The following is a 16,538-nucleotide window of genomic DNA, read 5'->3' as shown; positions in this document are numbered from 1 at the left end:
ATCCTATTCATTGGTCCTATTTTCAGAATATCAAGCAACTATGAAATACATTCTGGTAACGGGTGGGGTTATTTCTGGTATTGGGAAAGGAGTTGTGGCGTCCTCTCTTGGTGTTATCCTTAAACATTGTGGAGTTCCCGTGACATCTATTAAGATTGATCCCTACATTAATATTGGTAAGTTTATTGGTCACATTAGAAATTAAATTAAAGGCACTAAAATACATTTTAATATTTCTCTAGAAGCTTTCACTATTCTTCAAATAAATTGTTTCTTTGCAAATTTTTTTTTAAGCTTTAAGTATTCAATTTTGTATAAATCACGACAAAATAAAATTTTGAGCTGTTTGTCACAACTTGGATAGAAACTGCACGGTGCACACCTTTTGTATATACATGCAGTACCATTTTTGATAAGCAACACAGTGTACAGTGCATATCTAGTATATTAGTAGTAGGGATGCTAATCGATTTATTTTATTATTTTTAATCTAACTTCCAACATTTCAAAACTGTTATGTTAGCTTTTAACAAAATATTTCTATCAGAAGAGATAATTGGGAAAAAAGAAAAAAAATACAATCGTTTAACACGTATTTTTCTGCATATATTTTCTCTTATGGTCGTCATAGTGTAAGAAAGGCAACTGTTTAGAATACACAATTTTGAAACTTGTAAAAATTCTTACATTTTTGGTAGAACCTTTTAAAAGACCAAAATCCCTTAAAAACGAACCATTTGGTTGGAGATCTCTACATGGGAGTAGAATAGCACTTCATGATTCCTTGTTTATTAAGATGCTGGAACCTTCTCCCCCTATGAACACGGTGAGGTGTATGTGCTGGATGATGGAGGAGAGGTTGATCTAGATCTAGGAAACTATGAACGCTTCCTCAATGTTAGTCTCTCCCGAGACAACAATATCACGACAGGTAGTAGTCGTGAAGATTTAGAACAAAAATATGAGACCAGAGCTGGGAACTTTTGCGTTGAACACCCATCACACATAATCACGATATCCACAAATGGCACTTATGAGTTTCACGTAGAATCTTTTTGATCTTTTTATTTAAATATCCGCAATCTGGTTAGTTTTTGGTTAATCACTTAACATGCTAAATTTTCAACTCTGGATCTAATCCTAAGCCTTCCTACATCGACTCTACGAAATAAAGGTCTTAACTTAGTTAGTTTCCAGGTATAAATAGTATTTTAACTCTAGTTAACGTTTTTAAAGATGATTATGTATTCATCAGAAAGGAATATAATTGTAATGTAATTACAATAGTGTGTAAAACCCAAAAAGGCAAAATAAAATCATGTGTACTGTTTTTAAAACCCGGATTTTTTCCAACCCTGCAATTAAAATAACTAAAAATTATCTTTTAGGTAAAATCTATCAGCATGTGATAAACAAGGAGAGGAAAGGAGATTACCTCGGTAAGACTGTTCAAGTTGTTCCTCATATAACAGATGCAGTTCAGGTACAATCTTAAAGGGACTGTAAGCGCTGTTTCAATTTAACATCATAATATGGAAGATATTATCGTTTTCCTAGTTTTAAATGTGGTAAAAGTAATTTCCAAACTTATAAACATGATTATCTAATTCATTAGTGATAAGACAACGCTTTTAAGGGCACCGTTGGGAATCGGGCATTTCCATCTTTGCATCGAGAGTGACTTGAAATTACGCTTACAGTCCCCTTAATCTTCTTCTCTGTAGAGCTTAAATAAACACTTGAGCTGACTGTAAACGTGAACCTCGGAACTTTTTATTGTCGATCCCTTCAGGAAGCCATAATCCCAAAATCTTTTAAGTTTGGCGGATTTAGTTGATTCATTTTTGATGTTAGATAAGATAAGATAAAGTTTATTGCTAAAATAAATGTATCTAAATACAGATAGAGTTTACAATCACAAAATTGATGATTATATTAACAGTACAAGTATAAAGCAATTAGGTGGAAAATAGCTCTTGGCTGTTTTGATTATTTTTTCCACCTAATGTTAGTAATAATATGTTTATAACACATTGTCCTATAATTTTCAAAAAGAGAATTTAGTAGTCTATTTTTAAATATACACGATTATTTAATAGAATTCTTCTATTATTTGAAATTACTCAAAAATGTGCCCCATTTTATAGTTTAATGTTAGAAGGGGTCATATAAGTAAGTTTTTGTCGTTCGATCCTTCCAATTGGTGTAAAACTATGTCGAATATTTGAAAATATCTCTGTTAACTTTAGCTATTGTTCAAGAAATAATAAAAATCATTTTACATCTATCTGAATTCTTCCTGGCTTTCTGAAATCTAAGGTGAATACGTAGTCCTATACCCAGAACTCTATATGAAGAAATCCCGTCCCCATGATTAAAACAGCTTTGATGAACCTTGGATAATAATAGAAACTAGCTGAAGGGCCCGCCGTTGACCGTGGAAAAAAATTGAATTTTTTTGGCCTTTGTCACCCCCAGGGCACCCATATGGGTTCCCTCAACAAATTTCAGCCCATTCATTCCAGCCGTTTGGCCGGCTACAGGGAGCATATATACGAAGGTCTTGTTTCATTATATAGACAGGCAAAAATTGGGGCCTCTTAGAGAAATAGTTTAAAATATAATCATAAAAGTAACCTAAATAAGTATTCATTAGTATGATTTCTAAGCATTGTTAAGTTGTTTTCTCTCTGCAAGATAGATTTGAATAGAATTATAAAAAGTTTGAAGGTAACAGACAGGTTTTTAAACATTAGACACAGTTTTGCACCTAAGAAAAGCATCGAACGCCAAAATGTTACTTTAACAACCCCCTTTTTAAAATTAAAAACTATATACTAGGGCACTTTTTCGAGTAATTTTAAAAGATTATTGGGGCTTTAAAACGCTAAGCCCTGTTTTCTTGGGTCACCCTTTACTTTAGATATAGAGTTAAGATTTAGAACTTTTTATTTAGAAGCTTTTCAAAGCCATGTGTTGTTATCTTACTGATTATAATAGTAAGGCATTAGGCGATTATTAGACTTTTTATGAGCCCACTTAAAAGGCATCATTTAGAATTTAAACAGTCTACAATATTATTAAATTAAAAATTTTCTCAAACCACTTCTCAATATTTAACTGCCATATTGGATAAGGTAGTGATGTAAGTCTAGTACTGAATTCTAAGGATTTAAGGTTGATTGATTAATGATTATTATTGCTTTACTTGTCTCTGATCTGTTAATTAAGGTTCTTACTCCAGGAATGGGTTGAGAGGGTGGCCAAGGTTCCAGTCTCTGATGATCAGAAGGTTCCTGAGGTTTGTATAATAGAGCTTGGCGGAACCATCGGAGATATCGAGGGTATGCCTTTTATTGAGGCGTTTCGTCAGTTCCAGTTCAAAGCAGGCAGAGATAACTTCTGCAATGTTCATGTTTCTTTAGTTCCTAAACCTACTGCTACAGGTATAATTATATATATACATTACAATAAAGCTCTTCGCTTTTATACAATGCCAAACACTTCAGCCGGCTAATATTTAATATTTATTCATAAATTTGGTAAGAATTCTGTCCAGAAAAGATTTGTTTCGTTGGAATTTGAGATTTGACAACAGCGATTTGAGAGTTAGTATTTTAGATTTTCACATTGGGAGCTTAATCTGGGAAATAAAAATTGTAATCATGGTTGAAAAAGTTGGATTGAAAACTCCAATGTAAGTAAATGATATTAATCCTGGACTGGTTTAGGTGAGCATAAGACGAAACCAACCCAAGCAAGTGTACGAGAACTCCGAGGTTTGGGTTTATCTCCGGACTTGATTTTCTGTAGGAGTGAGGAGGCAATTGACGAGAGTGTAAGGTATAAAAACGCATACTTCAGAATTTTTATTATTTTATTTTGTTATTTGATAACGAATCTTTCTAATAATTTATTTTCAAGTAGAAAGGCAGGATATTTTTGTCAACTTCTATTAGTCCTTTTTTAGTTTCTGCTAGATTTTTTTTGGACCCATACAACTATAACAGTGAACAAGGAAGTCAACATTTAATCATTATGAGTACTTGATGATGTTAAAAAGTAATTATTTTATTAGTCCCTCAAAAATCGACTAATTAATTGAAACGGGTTTGGGTACACGTGTTTAATGGATTAGTTAAAATCAGTCATCTTCCTATTTTACAGTTCTATGAGTCTCCCTGTATCTATTTTTAGACAAAAGATTTCCAACTTCTGTCATGTTGAGCCGGGACAAGTAATCAATATCAAGGACCAGGCCAGTATCTACCACGTCCCCCTGGACATGCTTCGTCAGAACGTCGTCGGCATTATTCAAGAACGTCTTCAGCTCTCATTTCCTCCGATTAAACCAAAGTTAGTGTAATTCTTCTTTTTTATTCATTTTTTATCTTTCATTCTTTCACTTTCTGTGAACTTTATACGTTAAGAATTGTTAGAAATCTGATATTTCAAAATTCAAATTTTAAAATTTCAAATAAATGCTAAAATTGATACTATTTGAAGTACTAAATGTATTCTCTCATTGTTTTAGGAGATTTATGTCTCGATGGAAGCAACTAGCCGATAGATCAGAGAATACGCGTAAATTTGTTAAAATCGCTCTCGTGGGTAAATATACGCAACTGGGGGATGCGTACGCGAGCGTAATCAAGGCTCTGGAACACGCTGCCCTGGCAACTAATCATAAACTCAAGTTGACAACAATAGCTGCTGCAGATCTAGAGGATGAAACTAAAATCAAGGTTGTTTAGACATTGGATAAGAGGTTTCTAAAATGAGAATTTGTTTTTATATCTTTCATGCTTACTGTATAGTTATTCCCATAGCTCCAGACAGGAGCGTATTTAGGAATTTTTCCAGGGGGGGGGCTTAAATTTTTTTCTTTCCAAACCCCCTGAAATCAATATATTTCACTGGGTTTCTATTATGGGTATGATTTGAAAGATATTCTCTTTAAGATTTAATTCAGCCCGGCCCTTAGCATGTTAGAAATTTTTCCTTGCATTATAAAAACGATGATTCTGGTGGAAAATTGATTCAATTTTGAAAAAAAACGTTTTTAAAAGGAGGAAAACTTTCCAGTTGACGTCGAATTTTTCATTGTTCCTCGGAAATCTTCGAAAATCTTATGGACATGGTTTTAAACCTTAGCATTTAGTTAACCTACCCTTCCCGTTTCAGAGGATTGTTGATGAAATAATTTATTGTAGGAGCCTGTAAAGTATCATGAAGCGTGGAAGGTGTTATGTGAGACTGACGGTGTCCTGGTCCCTGGTGGGTTTGGAGTACGTGGTGTTGAAGGAAAGATGGCTGCTGCTCGTTGGTGTAGAACTAATGAGAAACCATATCTCGGAGTGTGTCTTGGACTTCAGTGTGCTGTTATAGAATTTGCAAGGTTAGATATTTGATATTTTATTTAAGGATTGGTGGAAACTATTTCAAGCAGTGCTTAGGATTCATTTAATTTTGATGCGGATCCGGATCCAGGTTATTTCTTTAAAATTTACTGAGTTTTTTTTTTAACAAAGCAGTATTTTCATATTTTTTGTCTTATTTTGTTCACTTATTTTTATGCTTAAGCTTGGTGAACCATTCGGAAATCAGGAAATTTTTATAATCTCTCTTTTCAATAGTTCAGATTTGGGTTTTAGCAGTTTTTGGTTGATATTTTGATCCGGATCCAGGAAACCAAAATCTTGCGGGTCCAAAAGATCCGGATCCTAAGCACTGATTTCAAGTAACCCACTAAGTTCGCAACAATTCCATTTAAATCTTTTTCTTATGACTCAGTGGACCGAGAACTTTTATACTGTAAGTTGGATGCAGTTGGGTTTGGGGGTAGAGTGAAGAGTCTGATCCAATCCATGTATTACAACGACTGCGTCCGTGTTCGTCTGGGGAACGGCCTATCGTCTCCGTTATGGTTCACGAAGGGAGTAAAGCAAGGGTGTGTCCTCTCCCCTCTACTTTTTGCTCTCTATGTTTCTGGTCTGGGGAAAGTTCTCCACTCTTCGAAAGAGGGGGTAAACTTCTCAGGAGTAGTGGTTTCAGCCCTTTTATTTGCGGATGACCTAGTTTTAATCTCTCGAACAAGGATCCGAGGTATGAATAAACTCCTTCGTACTGTGCATCGGTTTTGCGCTAACATGAGGATGAGGTTAGCGGTTGAGAAAACAGTGATCATCTCCTCTGGTCCGGTTGGGGCCTGTGGGTCGTCTCCGGAGATGAACCAAGCTTAGAGGCGTCTTTGGTAGCCAAATATCTAGGGGTTGACTTGAACATTAAGGGCCGCAACCTGGTTAAGGCCTGTGAGGCTAGAATGATTTCTACGGCTCGGGCCTATGCTCATACTATTATGGGATGCACCCGGACTGGCTTGGACAGATCCACAACTGCTCAGAGGTTATGGGAAGGTTGTGCCGTCCCAGCATTCCTTTATGCCGTGGAGGCCATGGTGGTTTCGGAAGCCACGGTGGTTGAACTAGAGAAGACCCAAGCATCTGTTGCTCGATTCATTCTGCAGCTGCCTAGATCTGCCTCGAAAGTTGTTGGGTATACAGATGCGGGACTCTTGCCCATTGAACACCGGATTGTTGCTAGGACCCTGGTATTCCTCCAAGCTCTCTCTAACAAAAAGAAGGACCCAATTATTAAGGGAGTCCTGTCTGCAGTATTGGAAGACGTTACCGATCCTTGGACTGCACAGGTCAATGCCTGGTCCATGATGGTGGGCCTACCTTCAGTCGTGGGGGTCCCAAGGGCTCGTGTCTGGAGACAGGTAGAGATGTGGAGCGTCTCGAAGGTGCAGTCTATGATTAAGGAACACCGGTCCTTGGTGACCCTTTCAGAACCAAGTAAGTGGTTCTCCCTCCAACCTCATGTCAATGATTCTGCCCAGTCCAGGATCCTTAACCGCTTCCGGGCTGCGGATGTAGGGCTAGGGAATAGGCGCCCAAATGTGTTGGGGGATTCCTATAAGAATTGTCCCTTATGTCTTGAGGAGGGGTATACTTACAAGTTGAATGAAACCCATGTTATCCTTGTCTGCCATGCGGTCGGATTTACTAGACATGCTAGGGGAATTGACATATCAGTCCGGACAGCTTGTCCGCCAGGTCCCAGCTGAGTTAGTTATGAGAGGTTTTCTTGGGGGTGACGGGGCTGATCCTATTACAATGATGGCTAGGGCTAATGACCTCCAATGTGTCCTGGACGATTGGCTTCGTCAGGTTTCCTTGGCATAGTAGGTAGGTTGTCAGGTCCAGGGGGGTGCACTCATTTTAGGGCGTGGTTGGGTATACTTCTGGACTTCGGTTCTGCCTGCCCCTGGGTAATACCTCATCTCCGGATGGCCTGGGGGGCCGGGTGTCCACCCGATGGCGGTCTGGGTTCTCCAAAATGGGGGAGCTTTCAGATCTTTTTCCTGATATTCCTGATATTCCTAATAACTCTAAATTTACTTCCTTGTCTCTGCCGCGTAAATTTTACTGAGAAACTGCAATGTAAAGTTAAAAATTTTCATATAGAATATGGAGTATATCTCCATCTTTTTGTTCATACACCTAGGTTCAATTGGACCGTTGTGAATATAGTAATTGACTCGTTAAAAAGAGATTTGTTTGCTCTAGTAGCAATTTACCAAATATGTTTCTAGTCTGTTAACAATATTTCACAGGAATGTGCTTGGCTGGGAAGATGCCAACAGTACAGAGATGAATCCTGACACCCTTCACCCTGTCGTCATTGATATGCCGGAGCACAATGTGGGTGTGATGGGTGGAACTATGAGACTGGGGAAACGCCAGACAATATTCCAGACAACTGATAGTGTTCTCAGACAACTGTATGGTAACAGAGACCATATAGAGGAGAGACACAGACACAGGTATCCCATCGTTATCTAGTTTATCAAACCCCTCTCTCTGCCAGAAAGTACCCTGTCGGTTTTTTTGTTAAATTTTCGCGATTATAAAACATGGGAAGTTTTCTGCTTTGCTTGTTTATAGCTCAGTATCTTGTGAAAATGTATAAGACTTTTAGTCACGATTTTTGGATATTTTTGGAGCTTGGAATTTGAATAGTTGCATTGTCTGGTGGATAGTTAATATCCATGGCGTCGAAACGGTTTAATCGATTGGGTCCATTTTTGGGACCTATTCGGTTCATATGGTAGTTCACATAGGGATGGCACTTTGGAAGCAGGACGTCCCTAAAAGTCTTGATTTTATTTGATTAAAAAAATGAAGATTGGGTCCCTTATGAATCTAGTAAAGAATATTTTATTAGGTTTGAAGTAAACCCTAAGTTTGTGCCTGAGTTTGAAGCAGCTGGGATGAAGTTTGTCGGACACGACTCCGAAAACACAAGGATGGAGATCATGGAGCTTGCTGGACACCAGTACTTCGTAGCTGTACAATACCACCCAGAGTATATATCCAGGCCTCTTTCTCCTTCTCCTCCTTATCTTGGACTTGTTCTAGCAAGGTAACTATTTAATTAGAACTGAGTTGACTCTGTACTCCTAATTTTACTATTGCACGTTAGATTAGGATGAGTTAGACAGACAGACGAACAGACGGGTTGTACACGTCACTAAGCAAATCAAGAGAGTAGATATATTATTTTTTACTCATAAAAGATATTATCATCTTTAGTCGGACACACTATCAAGGCACGTCAAATTTTAGGACAAGGTCTGGATTTAACAATTATCTATCTATCTATCAGCCGCAGTCTCTAGAGACCACAAACCCCCACCCCTCAGTCAATCCCGTTTGCATACAATTGTATACGGCCAGGATTGGCTGTTAGCATGACATCGTGCAATGATTTATGCAACACGTTGTCAAGGCCTTATGTGAAAATTCCCAGCTAAAAGGTTTCTATAATTCTTCCAGATTCTAGTTCCTGTAATTAATCATGCCATTCACCCATGCCTTAATGAGCCTAATTGACTTGTGTCACACCCCATTTGTATCCTGACTCAAGTTCTACTCTATTACTTATACCACCCTATATATTTTTACAATTTATAGCTGGGGTTTTGTACTCGCACTTGGAGTCTCCCTACCAGTGGTTTTTGGAGATTAACTCAGGCGACTGATTCCGTCCTTCACTCCATGCCCACTTCACTGCTATAAGATTCGTTATAAGAAAAGCACTAAATATATTTGCTTTGGTTAGCTGAGCTGGGGTTTAGTTAATCCTAAATACTAATCCTAATCTCGTTTTCAATTTGCTTTATATGTTTAAACCATATTGATCCTCTGATCCTGGTTCCATAACCTCCTGTAAACACACTTTTGACATCTCGTCCTTTGTTTTATTACAGAGTTTCCAGTAGTATAAAGCCTTCCTTAGCATTATTCTGTATCTTATGGGCTGTAATCCAGCATTGATCCAGCCTGCAACCTTGTAAATTGAATCCGGCAAGTTCCCATTCGTTCGTTGAATTCTCTCTAGTTCCTTAATTTCTCCTACAAAGTCATTGCCTCGGACTCGTTCAAAACTGCTGGAACTGCACAAACCTCCCACAAGCTTCTCATACTCATAATAGCATTGTGCGTGTCTCCTTGCCGTAGCTACCATTTTATCTGATTTTATTGCAGTGTTGGAAAGCTGAACAACTTCCTTAGCCTGGGCTGCAAAACTAGACTTCCCTCAGATGACGACGAATCATCGGACGATGACATGTCACAGCTCGTTCGTAATATGTCTTATCCAGGTATGGGATGGGCGGAAGGAAAGAAAAGGAAAGAAAAGGAAAGAAAAGAAAAGGAAAGGAAAGGAAAGGAAAGGAAAGGAAAGAAAAGGAAAGGAAAGGAAAGGAAAGAAAAGGAAAGAAAAGGAAAGAAAAGGAAAGGAAAGGAAAGGAAAGGAAAGGAAAGGAAAGAAAAGGAAAGGAAAGGAAAGGAAAGGAAATAGAAAAGAAATAGAAAAGAAATAGAAAAGAAATAGAAAAGAAATAGAAAAGAAATAGAAAAGAAATAGAAAAGAAATAGAAAAGAAATAGAAAGGAAAGGAAAGGAAAGAAAAGGAAAGGAAAGGAAAGGAAAGGAAATAGAAAAGAAATAGAAAAGAAATAGAAAAGAAATAGAAAAGAAATAGAAAAGAAATAGAAAAGAAATAGAAAAGAAATAGAAAAGAAATAGAAAAGACAGGAAAAGAAAAGGACAGATTGGGATCGGGATGGAATAGAGTTGGGACGGAATAGGATGGAAGGAAAGGGATTGGATGACATAAAAATTTTAATTTGTTAAATTTAGATAAGTTGCGTGGAGCGGGGGATGGTTTGAACATGAAGAAAATTCCTCAAACTCTTTGTAGCAGTGGATCTAGCGTCGGGAGCCAGGAGCAGATAGATCCTTGACTGAGACTTAAACCAACTCCGGAGTAAGCCCAACCATAATGTGAAGCTCTCCTCAAATCAACCCAATTATGATGTGGAGATTTTCTCTTACCTACTTCGGAGTAAACCCAAACGTAATGTTGAGCTCTAACCATCTCTGGAGTAAACTCAACCATAATCTGGAATTTACCTTAAACCAACCAACTCAAACTCCAGACATTAACAATTTTTAATATGAATTATATATAAATTAACCGATCTTATACATTCAAACTTGTTTTCTGAACCAAATCTAAAGAAAAATGGATAAAAATATCCGTTTTGTTTTTACCTCTCGTTTTTTCCAAAGCTATACCGTGTATCTAACTCGTCCAAATACTCTTTATTAAGTTTGCTCAAAAGGAAGGAAATCTCAAAACTTTGAAACTTAGTTCTCTTAATGTCAATGTCTTAAGTTTTACATTTTTGCCCGCGTTTTTATTATGAATCTTTTATTATAAAAAAGAAAACATGTTTTTTTTTGACTTGATTGTAATTTTAAAATATTTTGAATCGTGAAATTCCTCTTTCTGGTGAAATTTATCCGAGTGAGTGTACTTAGGGGCATTATACATTATTTATCTACACAATGCCGGTTTTTAATCTCGTTAGATTGTTCTTGTACATCATGTACATTGTACAATGTTTAGTTTAGATCTAATTATACCGTATATTAATTGTACAACTTTTTTTTAATCAACATTATTCATACAGAATTATGCAATTTTACATTTACATAATAGTTGCCATTAACTTAAATAGTGTTTACAACAATATGAAGTGACATTCTATTTTTAAACATGAAATGTATTTTTTCCAGATGACAATGGTGAACAGCTTAGTGAAGCTGGAGAAAAAAGCGGAGGAGAAGGAGGAGTATATAAAGCTGCTGAAGGAGAGATTAGGAAACCAGAAGGTCCCTGACCACCAGGAAGAGGAGGAGGACGAGGAGGACGAAGAGGATGGACAAGAGTCGATGGATCATGAGAATGAAGGTACATTGTGCATTTTTCTTCAATCAAAGACTTTACAAGAAAATTATCTGTTGAAAATTAGAAACGCCGCTTTTATAAACCTTTAACCTTTAAGAAAAAAAATTGAAGAAAGATGGGACCGAATTTTATGAATGCTAGGTCGCTGTACTGACAACGCCGGTTCAAAACTTAAAATCTTCGATTCAAAGATTCATGTGGATTTTAGTTAGTGATTCAGAGTATTTGAACCGGTCGCAGGTAGTCAGCGACCTCTCCCAATTCATTCACTTCGACCCTGGGATTAGCGTTGTTTTACTAAACACTAAATATATGTTTTACAGGTTTCAAGTATTAGGTGGAAAATTGTAAAAATAAAGTGAAAAAATTGCAAAAATATTTATTTTATTCAATTCAAAGTTTCAAAAGAATCTATGATAAATAAAAAAGTTATCACAAAAATATCAGTTTAAATCTGCTCCAAATATTACAAAGATGGAAAATGGAAACTTATATTTAAACAATTTGGCTATTCAAAATTAAATTCATAATGGGGAGAATTTCTTTATAGTAAATACATTTTTTTTGCTTAATTTTGGTGCAGATTTGTACTTTATTTTTTATCTCTCTTATCAACGAATAGATTTTTTTTAAATTTTGGATTTAAATAGAATAAACATTTTCCAATTAATTTGTATTCTGATTTGTATAATTTTAGTCTAAAACATTCAACCCCGCAAGAATTTGTGAAAATCAACGTTAATCCCGGTTTTTTTACTAAGCTAGTATATTTTAGAACTTCTGGCTCCTGAGCAGGAGATGAAGGGGGAGGTGGAGGACCGGGCTAAGTACGGCTGCTCTCTCTGCGATTTTGATACCGAGGTTGAGGAGGAGATTAAACTACACATGGATTCACATGAGATCTGTATGGTTTTCAGCTGTAAACATTGTAGTTATCAGGTACAAACAACATGTTTTGAGATAAGTGTAATATTTGATTATTATTGTTAGGTTTGGTTCATTTGATTGATTGGTTTGGTTTGGTTTGATTTGGTTAGTTTTGGTTTGTTTTCATTTGGTTTTATTTGGTTAGTTTTGGTTAGTTTTGGTTTGTTTTGATTTGGTTTGGTTTGGTTAAACTTGATTTGGCTTGATCTGATTTGATTTAATTTGGTTTATTTGGTTTAGTTTGGTTTAATTTGGTTTAGTTTGATTTGGGTTGGGTTGGGTTGGGTTGGGTTGGGTTGGGTTGTGAAAGATATTAGGATAGAAAGAATGCTGTTACTATGCCAGATTTTTGGATTTTTAACGAAGCTTTTAATTTTTAACAAAGCATATTAAAATAAACCGGTATAAGCCTTGTCTAACCTCACTAAAAAACATCTGTGTGATTTTTGGTATTAATAATAATTAACACTACAATTAACATTTACGTCTTGTGTGTATTTTTTGGCTCGAAAAAAGTTTGAAAGAAAAAAAATAATAATAATTTTTCGGATTTATATTTTTCATGTTTTCAGGCCGCGAGCAAATCCTCTCTCCGGTTCCATTTAACCGAGTCCCATGAAGAGCTTTGTTATAAATGTAAGAAATGTGATTATAAATCCACCACATACGGAGCACTCGCCCGGCACATGAGATCGATTCACATCGGAGAGAAGTTTCCCTGTAACTTATGTGACTACGAGGCAACACAGAAAAGTAATTTGAAAACGCACATTACAAGGGTGCATGGTATGCAGAATAATGTGTGTAAGTTCTGTAAAACTGAACTTGACAACAGAATTGATCTGGAGAATCATGTTATATCTGTACATGAAAAGGATTTTCAAGTGTGTACATATGAAAACTGTTTGTACAGAGCTAAAACAAAGGTAGATAATAATTTAATTTTTTTTATCATGGACTTACGTAAAAATTTTAATGTTGAAACTAGGGATTTATATTGTTTGGCTATTTCTCTTATTTTTTCTTAATGCGCAGTTAAAAATGCCATTAAAGAAATTTAATAACCCTCATTCCAATGATTTAAGAAAATTACCCCATCGGATGAAGACGGCTTCGGAAACTATAAAATGTCCTTTTGTTTGTAAAAAAAATCTTTTTCGTGGTAAAGCAGTTCATCTCAACATTTGAAATCGGAGATTCTGATTTCAGAATAATCCACAACAAAAAATAACTTTTGTATTTTATATGGTCTATATCTAAATTTTTGCCCATTATTTGTATGTTATCGCGAGGTGAGAAGGGTTGTTTGGATATTTTATTTTAACATTTATTTTTCTAGTATGGTCTCCAGCTGCATAAGGAGAAGGTTCACCTGGGTCGAAGATACGTGTGTGATGAATGTAACTACGTCGCCACACAGAAGTGCCATCTCAAGTAAGAATATAGAACTTGTAATTTCATTTGAATTGGTCAGGTTTTTGATTGATTGATTGATGATTGATTGGTTGAAATGATTTTTAGCAAATGTCTAAAATTAAATTCAGATCCGGACTGGAAAACCATTACACAATCAGGAATTAAAGCTTTCACTAAAACTCACGATTTGATGTGATTTCATTTCATTTAATTTCATTTGTTTCAAATTGAATTGAATTGATTTGGTTTTGGATTGATTTGATATGTTTCAAATAATTTGATATGTTTTAAATTGATTAGAAATGATTTGGAATGGTTTGTGGGATTGATTTGATACGTTTCAAATGAATGTGATTTGATTAGATTTGATTTGGTTTGATTTTGGATTGATTCGAAATGTTTCAAATTTATTTGAATTGGTTTGGTTTGGTTTGATTTGATGTGATTTCATTTCATTTAATTTCATTTGTTTCAAATTGAATTGAATTGATTTGGTTTTGGATTGATTTGATATGTTTCAAATTATTTGATATGTTTTAAATTGATTAGAATTGATTTGGGTTGGTTTGTTTTTGGATTGATTTGATACGTTTTAAATAAATGTGATTTGATTAGATTTGATTTGGTTTGATTTGGTTTGTTTAAATGTTTGAGAAATTATTTTCATGAAAGGTCACGGTATTCCAGGACTGAACTGTTGCTCGTTAAAATACTTAATCAGAATTTTATTTTTGGCTCTTGGGCGGTAAGATATGTCAAGTATGAAATTTGATAGATTCTCAGCAAAATTATCACAATATTTCTTAAAAATAATATATTCTTCTCTCTTTCAGGGTGCATGTTAAGACAGTACATGAGGGTCGGAGCTTTCCCTGTCATCTCTGCGATCATGTTGCGTCTTATAAAAACAATCTAAAACGACACATCACAGCCATACACTCCGTGGGTGGAATCAGTTTAGATGAGCAATAACCGGACGATGTAGAGTGTAAATGGACTTGACATTCTACAACATTAACTTGGGCATATACTATCAGAGAAATTTCTATTAATAAATGTGATTTTCAATCTGCCGGCCATCTCATTCTCGACATTATTGTAAACTACTTATTTTACCCATGCAATGTCTTTGATAATGCTTTAAGTCGTCATAGTAACGCAATTTAAAATTACGTTTAGCATCTTTTTTTAAATCAATTTTCACCTATGTTCAACTTTAAATACCGGTTTATCATATTTTTTAAGTTGTTATCGTACTGTAAAGTTATCTTGTTTGTAAAAAATACCCTGTGGACTTAGTTTTAAAGCTTTATGCTAGTTTTGATTTAAAATTCACTCTGTTACATTAGTTATTGTTTGCTGTAAATTTGTAATTTTAAAATACTTCTTGATCCGAAGCATGAAATGCATCGGAATAAATGATTTTCCGAAACCTCATTTTTAATAATTGTTGACGCCGCAGAAAAATCCTCCAGACAAGGGCGTATGCAGGGAGGGGCAGTGCCTCCACTAGTCCTCTAAATTGGGGGCGTAGCCCCCCGTTCCTAGAACTCAGAGCTATAACCCACTTTTCAAATCTTAAGTTGAGGAGTGAAGAACATACCAAAAATAGTTTGCAGTGCTGTAACCTAATTTTCCCTTTTAAGTACAAAGAGATATGTTTGAAGGAGAGGTGAAATAGTACTTGCAAGGTGATAGAACTGTATGTGTACCTTGTGCCTGATATCCAAGAAGCCAAATGTTCTGAATTTACAGTTCAAACTTGGAAAAACTTAGAAAGGATTGTCCAATTCACAATGATTAACTATCAACAGGGTGGCTCTGGTGGTTTCGCCCCCCCCCCCCCCCCTCTCGTACAAATTCCTGTATAGTGTATACGCCCCTTTCTGTCAACCGTACACCTCGTTAAAATTTATTATTTTCATTTGTGATTTCTTTGTATAAGTGACTTGCACATTTTTGCTGCCACGACAAAATTGTGAGTCTGACCTAGAGGATTAGTAAAGTGTACTCTTGTAAATCGGACATGATCAGCTCTTCCATAGAACTCATGTTTTGAGTCAAGGAACGGTTTAATGGACGGGAAAAAACTAAAATCTTACTTCATATTTCGAATTTATAATCCAAATCAAATAGATTCTAGTACAATAGACGGCAACGTAGAATTGTACACTCAGTACAGCTGTATTCTTATGTAACGTATCACAGTTTTATGTGTCCGACAAAATTATTAATAATAGTAATAATTTTAAAGTGAAGTCCTAATCTTACGTTAAAATAAGTGAAATTTTGCAGGGGTTTTTTTTCTGTTTTTACACTTTTTATTTGATCTTGGTAAACGTGTCAACAAATATAAGAATATATCGTAGTCCTTATTATATTTGACACTTGTGACGTCGCGTCGTGTATAGTTTTTCCATTACTCTGTTGCCTCCGATTGTACTTGATAATCTATTAGATCCGAATAAACATTGGTGAAAATAACGAATAATAGAATTAATCAACATTTGCTTAATATTTGGACGAAGTAATCCAGAAATATCACATAATTTTAATTTCACAGTTAATGAATTAAAGACGAAAAAGAGTTTTTGTCAATATCGATAAAATTAATGTTATCAATAAATTTATTAAGGTAAAAAAAGATGTTTTTTCTTAAAATATTTTCACATAATCACAATATTTACATATATAGCTTGTCTTGGAAATTCGGAATACATCCTTTAAACAATAAGACTAAGTTTTGAGCGAAGAATACGTCTAGTTAAACATGATTTTTAACAAATATAAAAAATGTAAGAGCTGTTGTATTT

The 16,538-nt window shown here is 35.5% G+C and overlaps 2 protein-coding genes across 2 annotated transcripts; both read left to right on the top strand.

Annotated features, from left to right (window-relative positions):
- Positions 1 to 15: 15 nt before the first annotated feature.
- LOC111702998 (CTP synthase 1) lies at positions 16 to 11,211 on the top strand. Its single transcript, XM_023474836.1, has 12 exons — positions 16 to 176; positions 797 to 931; positions 1,389 to 1,483; positions 3,245 to 3,446; positions 3,732 to 3,843; positions 4,198 to 4,356; positions 4,535 to 4,745; positions 5,214 to 5,398; positions 7,679 to 7,888; positions 8,290 to 8,487; positions 9,612 to 9,727; positions 10,269 to 11,211. Exons 1-12 carry the CDS (start codon positions 41 to 43, stop codon positions 10,370 to 10,372), a joined length of 1,863 nt encoding a protein of 620 aa, XP_023330604.1. The 5' UTR covers positions 16 to 40; the 3' UTR covers positions 10,373 to 11,211.
- Positions 11,196 to 15,653, top strand: LOC111703039 (transcriptional repressor CTCFL). The gene is made up of 5 exons (XM_023474890.1): positions 11,196 to 11,385; positions 12,158 to 12,321; positions 12,882 to 13,235; positions 13,649 to 13,743; positions 14,559 to 15,653. The coding sequence occupies exons 1-5, from the start codon at positions 11,196 to 11,198 to the stop codon at positions 14,695 to 14,697; spliced, it is 942 nt and encodes a 313-aa protein (XP_023330658.1). The 3' UTR covers positions 14,698 to 15,653.
- Positions 15,654 to 16,538: the final 885 nt, after the last annotated feature.

Source organism: Eurytemora carolleeae, unplaced genomic scaffold (genome assembly GCF_000591075.1).
Source record: "Eurytemora carolleeae unplaced genomic scaffold, Eaff_2.0 scaffold17, whole genome shotgun sequence".
In the NCBI taxonomy this organism is placed as follows: Eukaryota; Metazoa; Arthropoda; class Copepoda; order Calanoida; family Temoridae; genus Eurytemora; species Eurytemora carolleeae.
Note: the sequence above shows the minus strand (reverse complement) of the source record. Positions and strands in the feature narration are given on the sequence as shown.

What these genes read in the sequence shown, in the direction of transcription:
- LOC111703039 (XM_023474890.1), top strand. Translation starts at nt 11,196, where the DNA reads ATGTATTTTTTCCAGATGACAATGGTGAACAGCTTAGTGAAGCTGGAG. An exon ending in GATGGATCATGAGAATGAAG is followed by an intron (nt 11,386 to 12,157) that starts GTACATTGTGCA and finishes AGTATATTTTAG; the next exon opens with AACTTCTGGCTCCTGAGCAG. An exon ending in TGTACAGAGCTAAAACAAAG is followed by an intron (nt 13,236 to 13,648) that starts GTAGATAATAAT and finishes TTATTTTTCTAG; the next exon opens with TATGGTCTCCAGCTGCATAA.
- LOC111702998 (XM_023474836.1), top strand. Translation starts at nt 41, where the DNA reads ATGAAATACATTCTGGTAACGGGTGGGGTTATTTCTGGTATTGGGAAA. An exon ending in GAGGAGAGACACAGACACAG is followed by an intron (nt 7,889 to 8,289) that starts GTATCCCATCGT and finishes ATATTTTATTAG; the next exon opens with GTTTGAAGTAAACCCTAAGT. An exon ending in CTTGGACTTGTTCTAGCAAG is followed by an intron (nt 8,488 to 9,611) that starts GTAACTATTTAA and finishes ATTTTATTGCAG; the next exon opens with TGTTGGAAAGCTGAACAACT.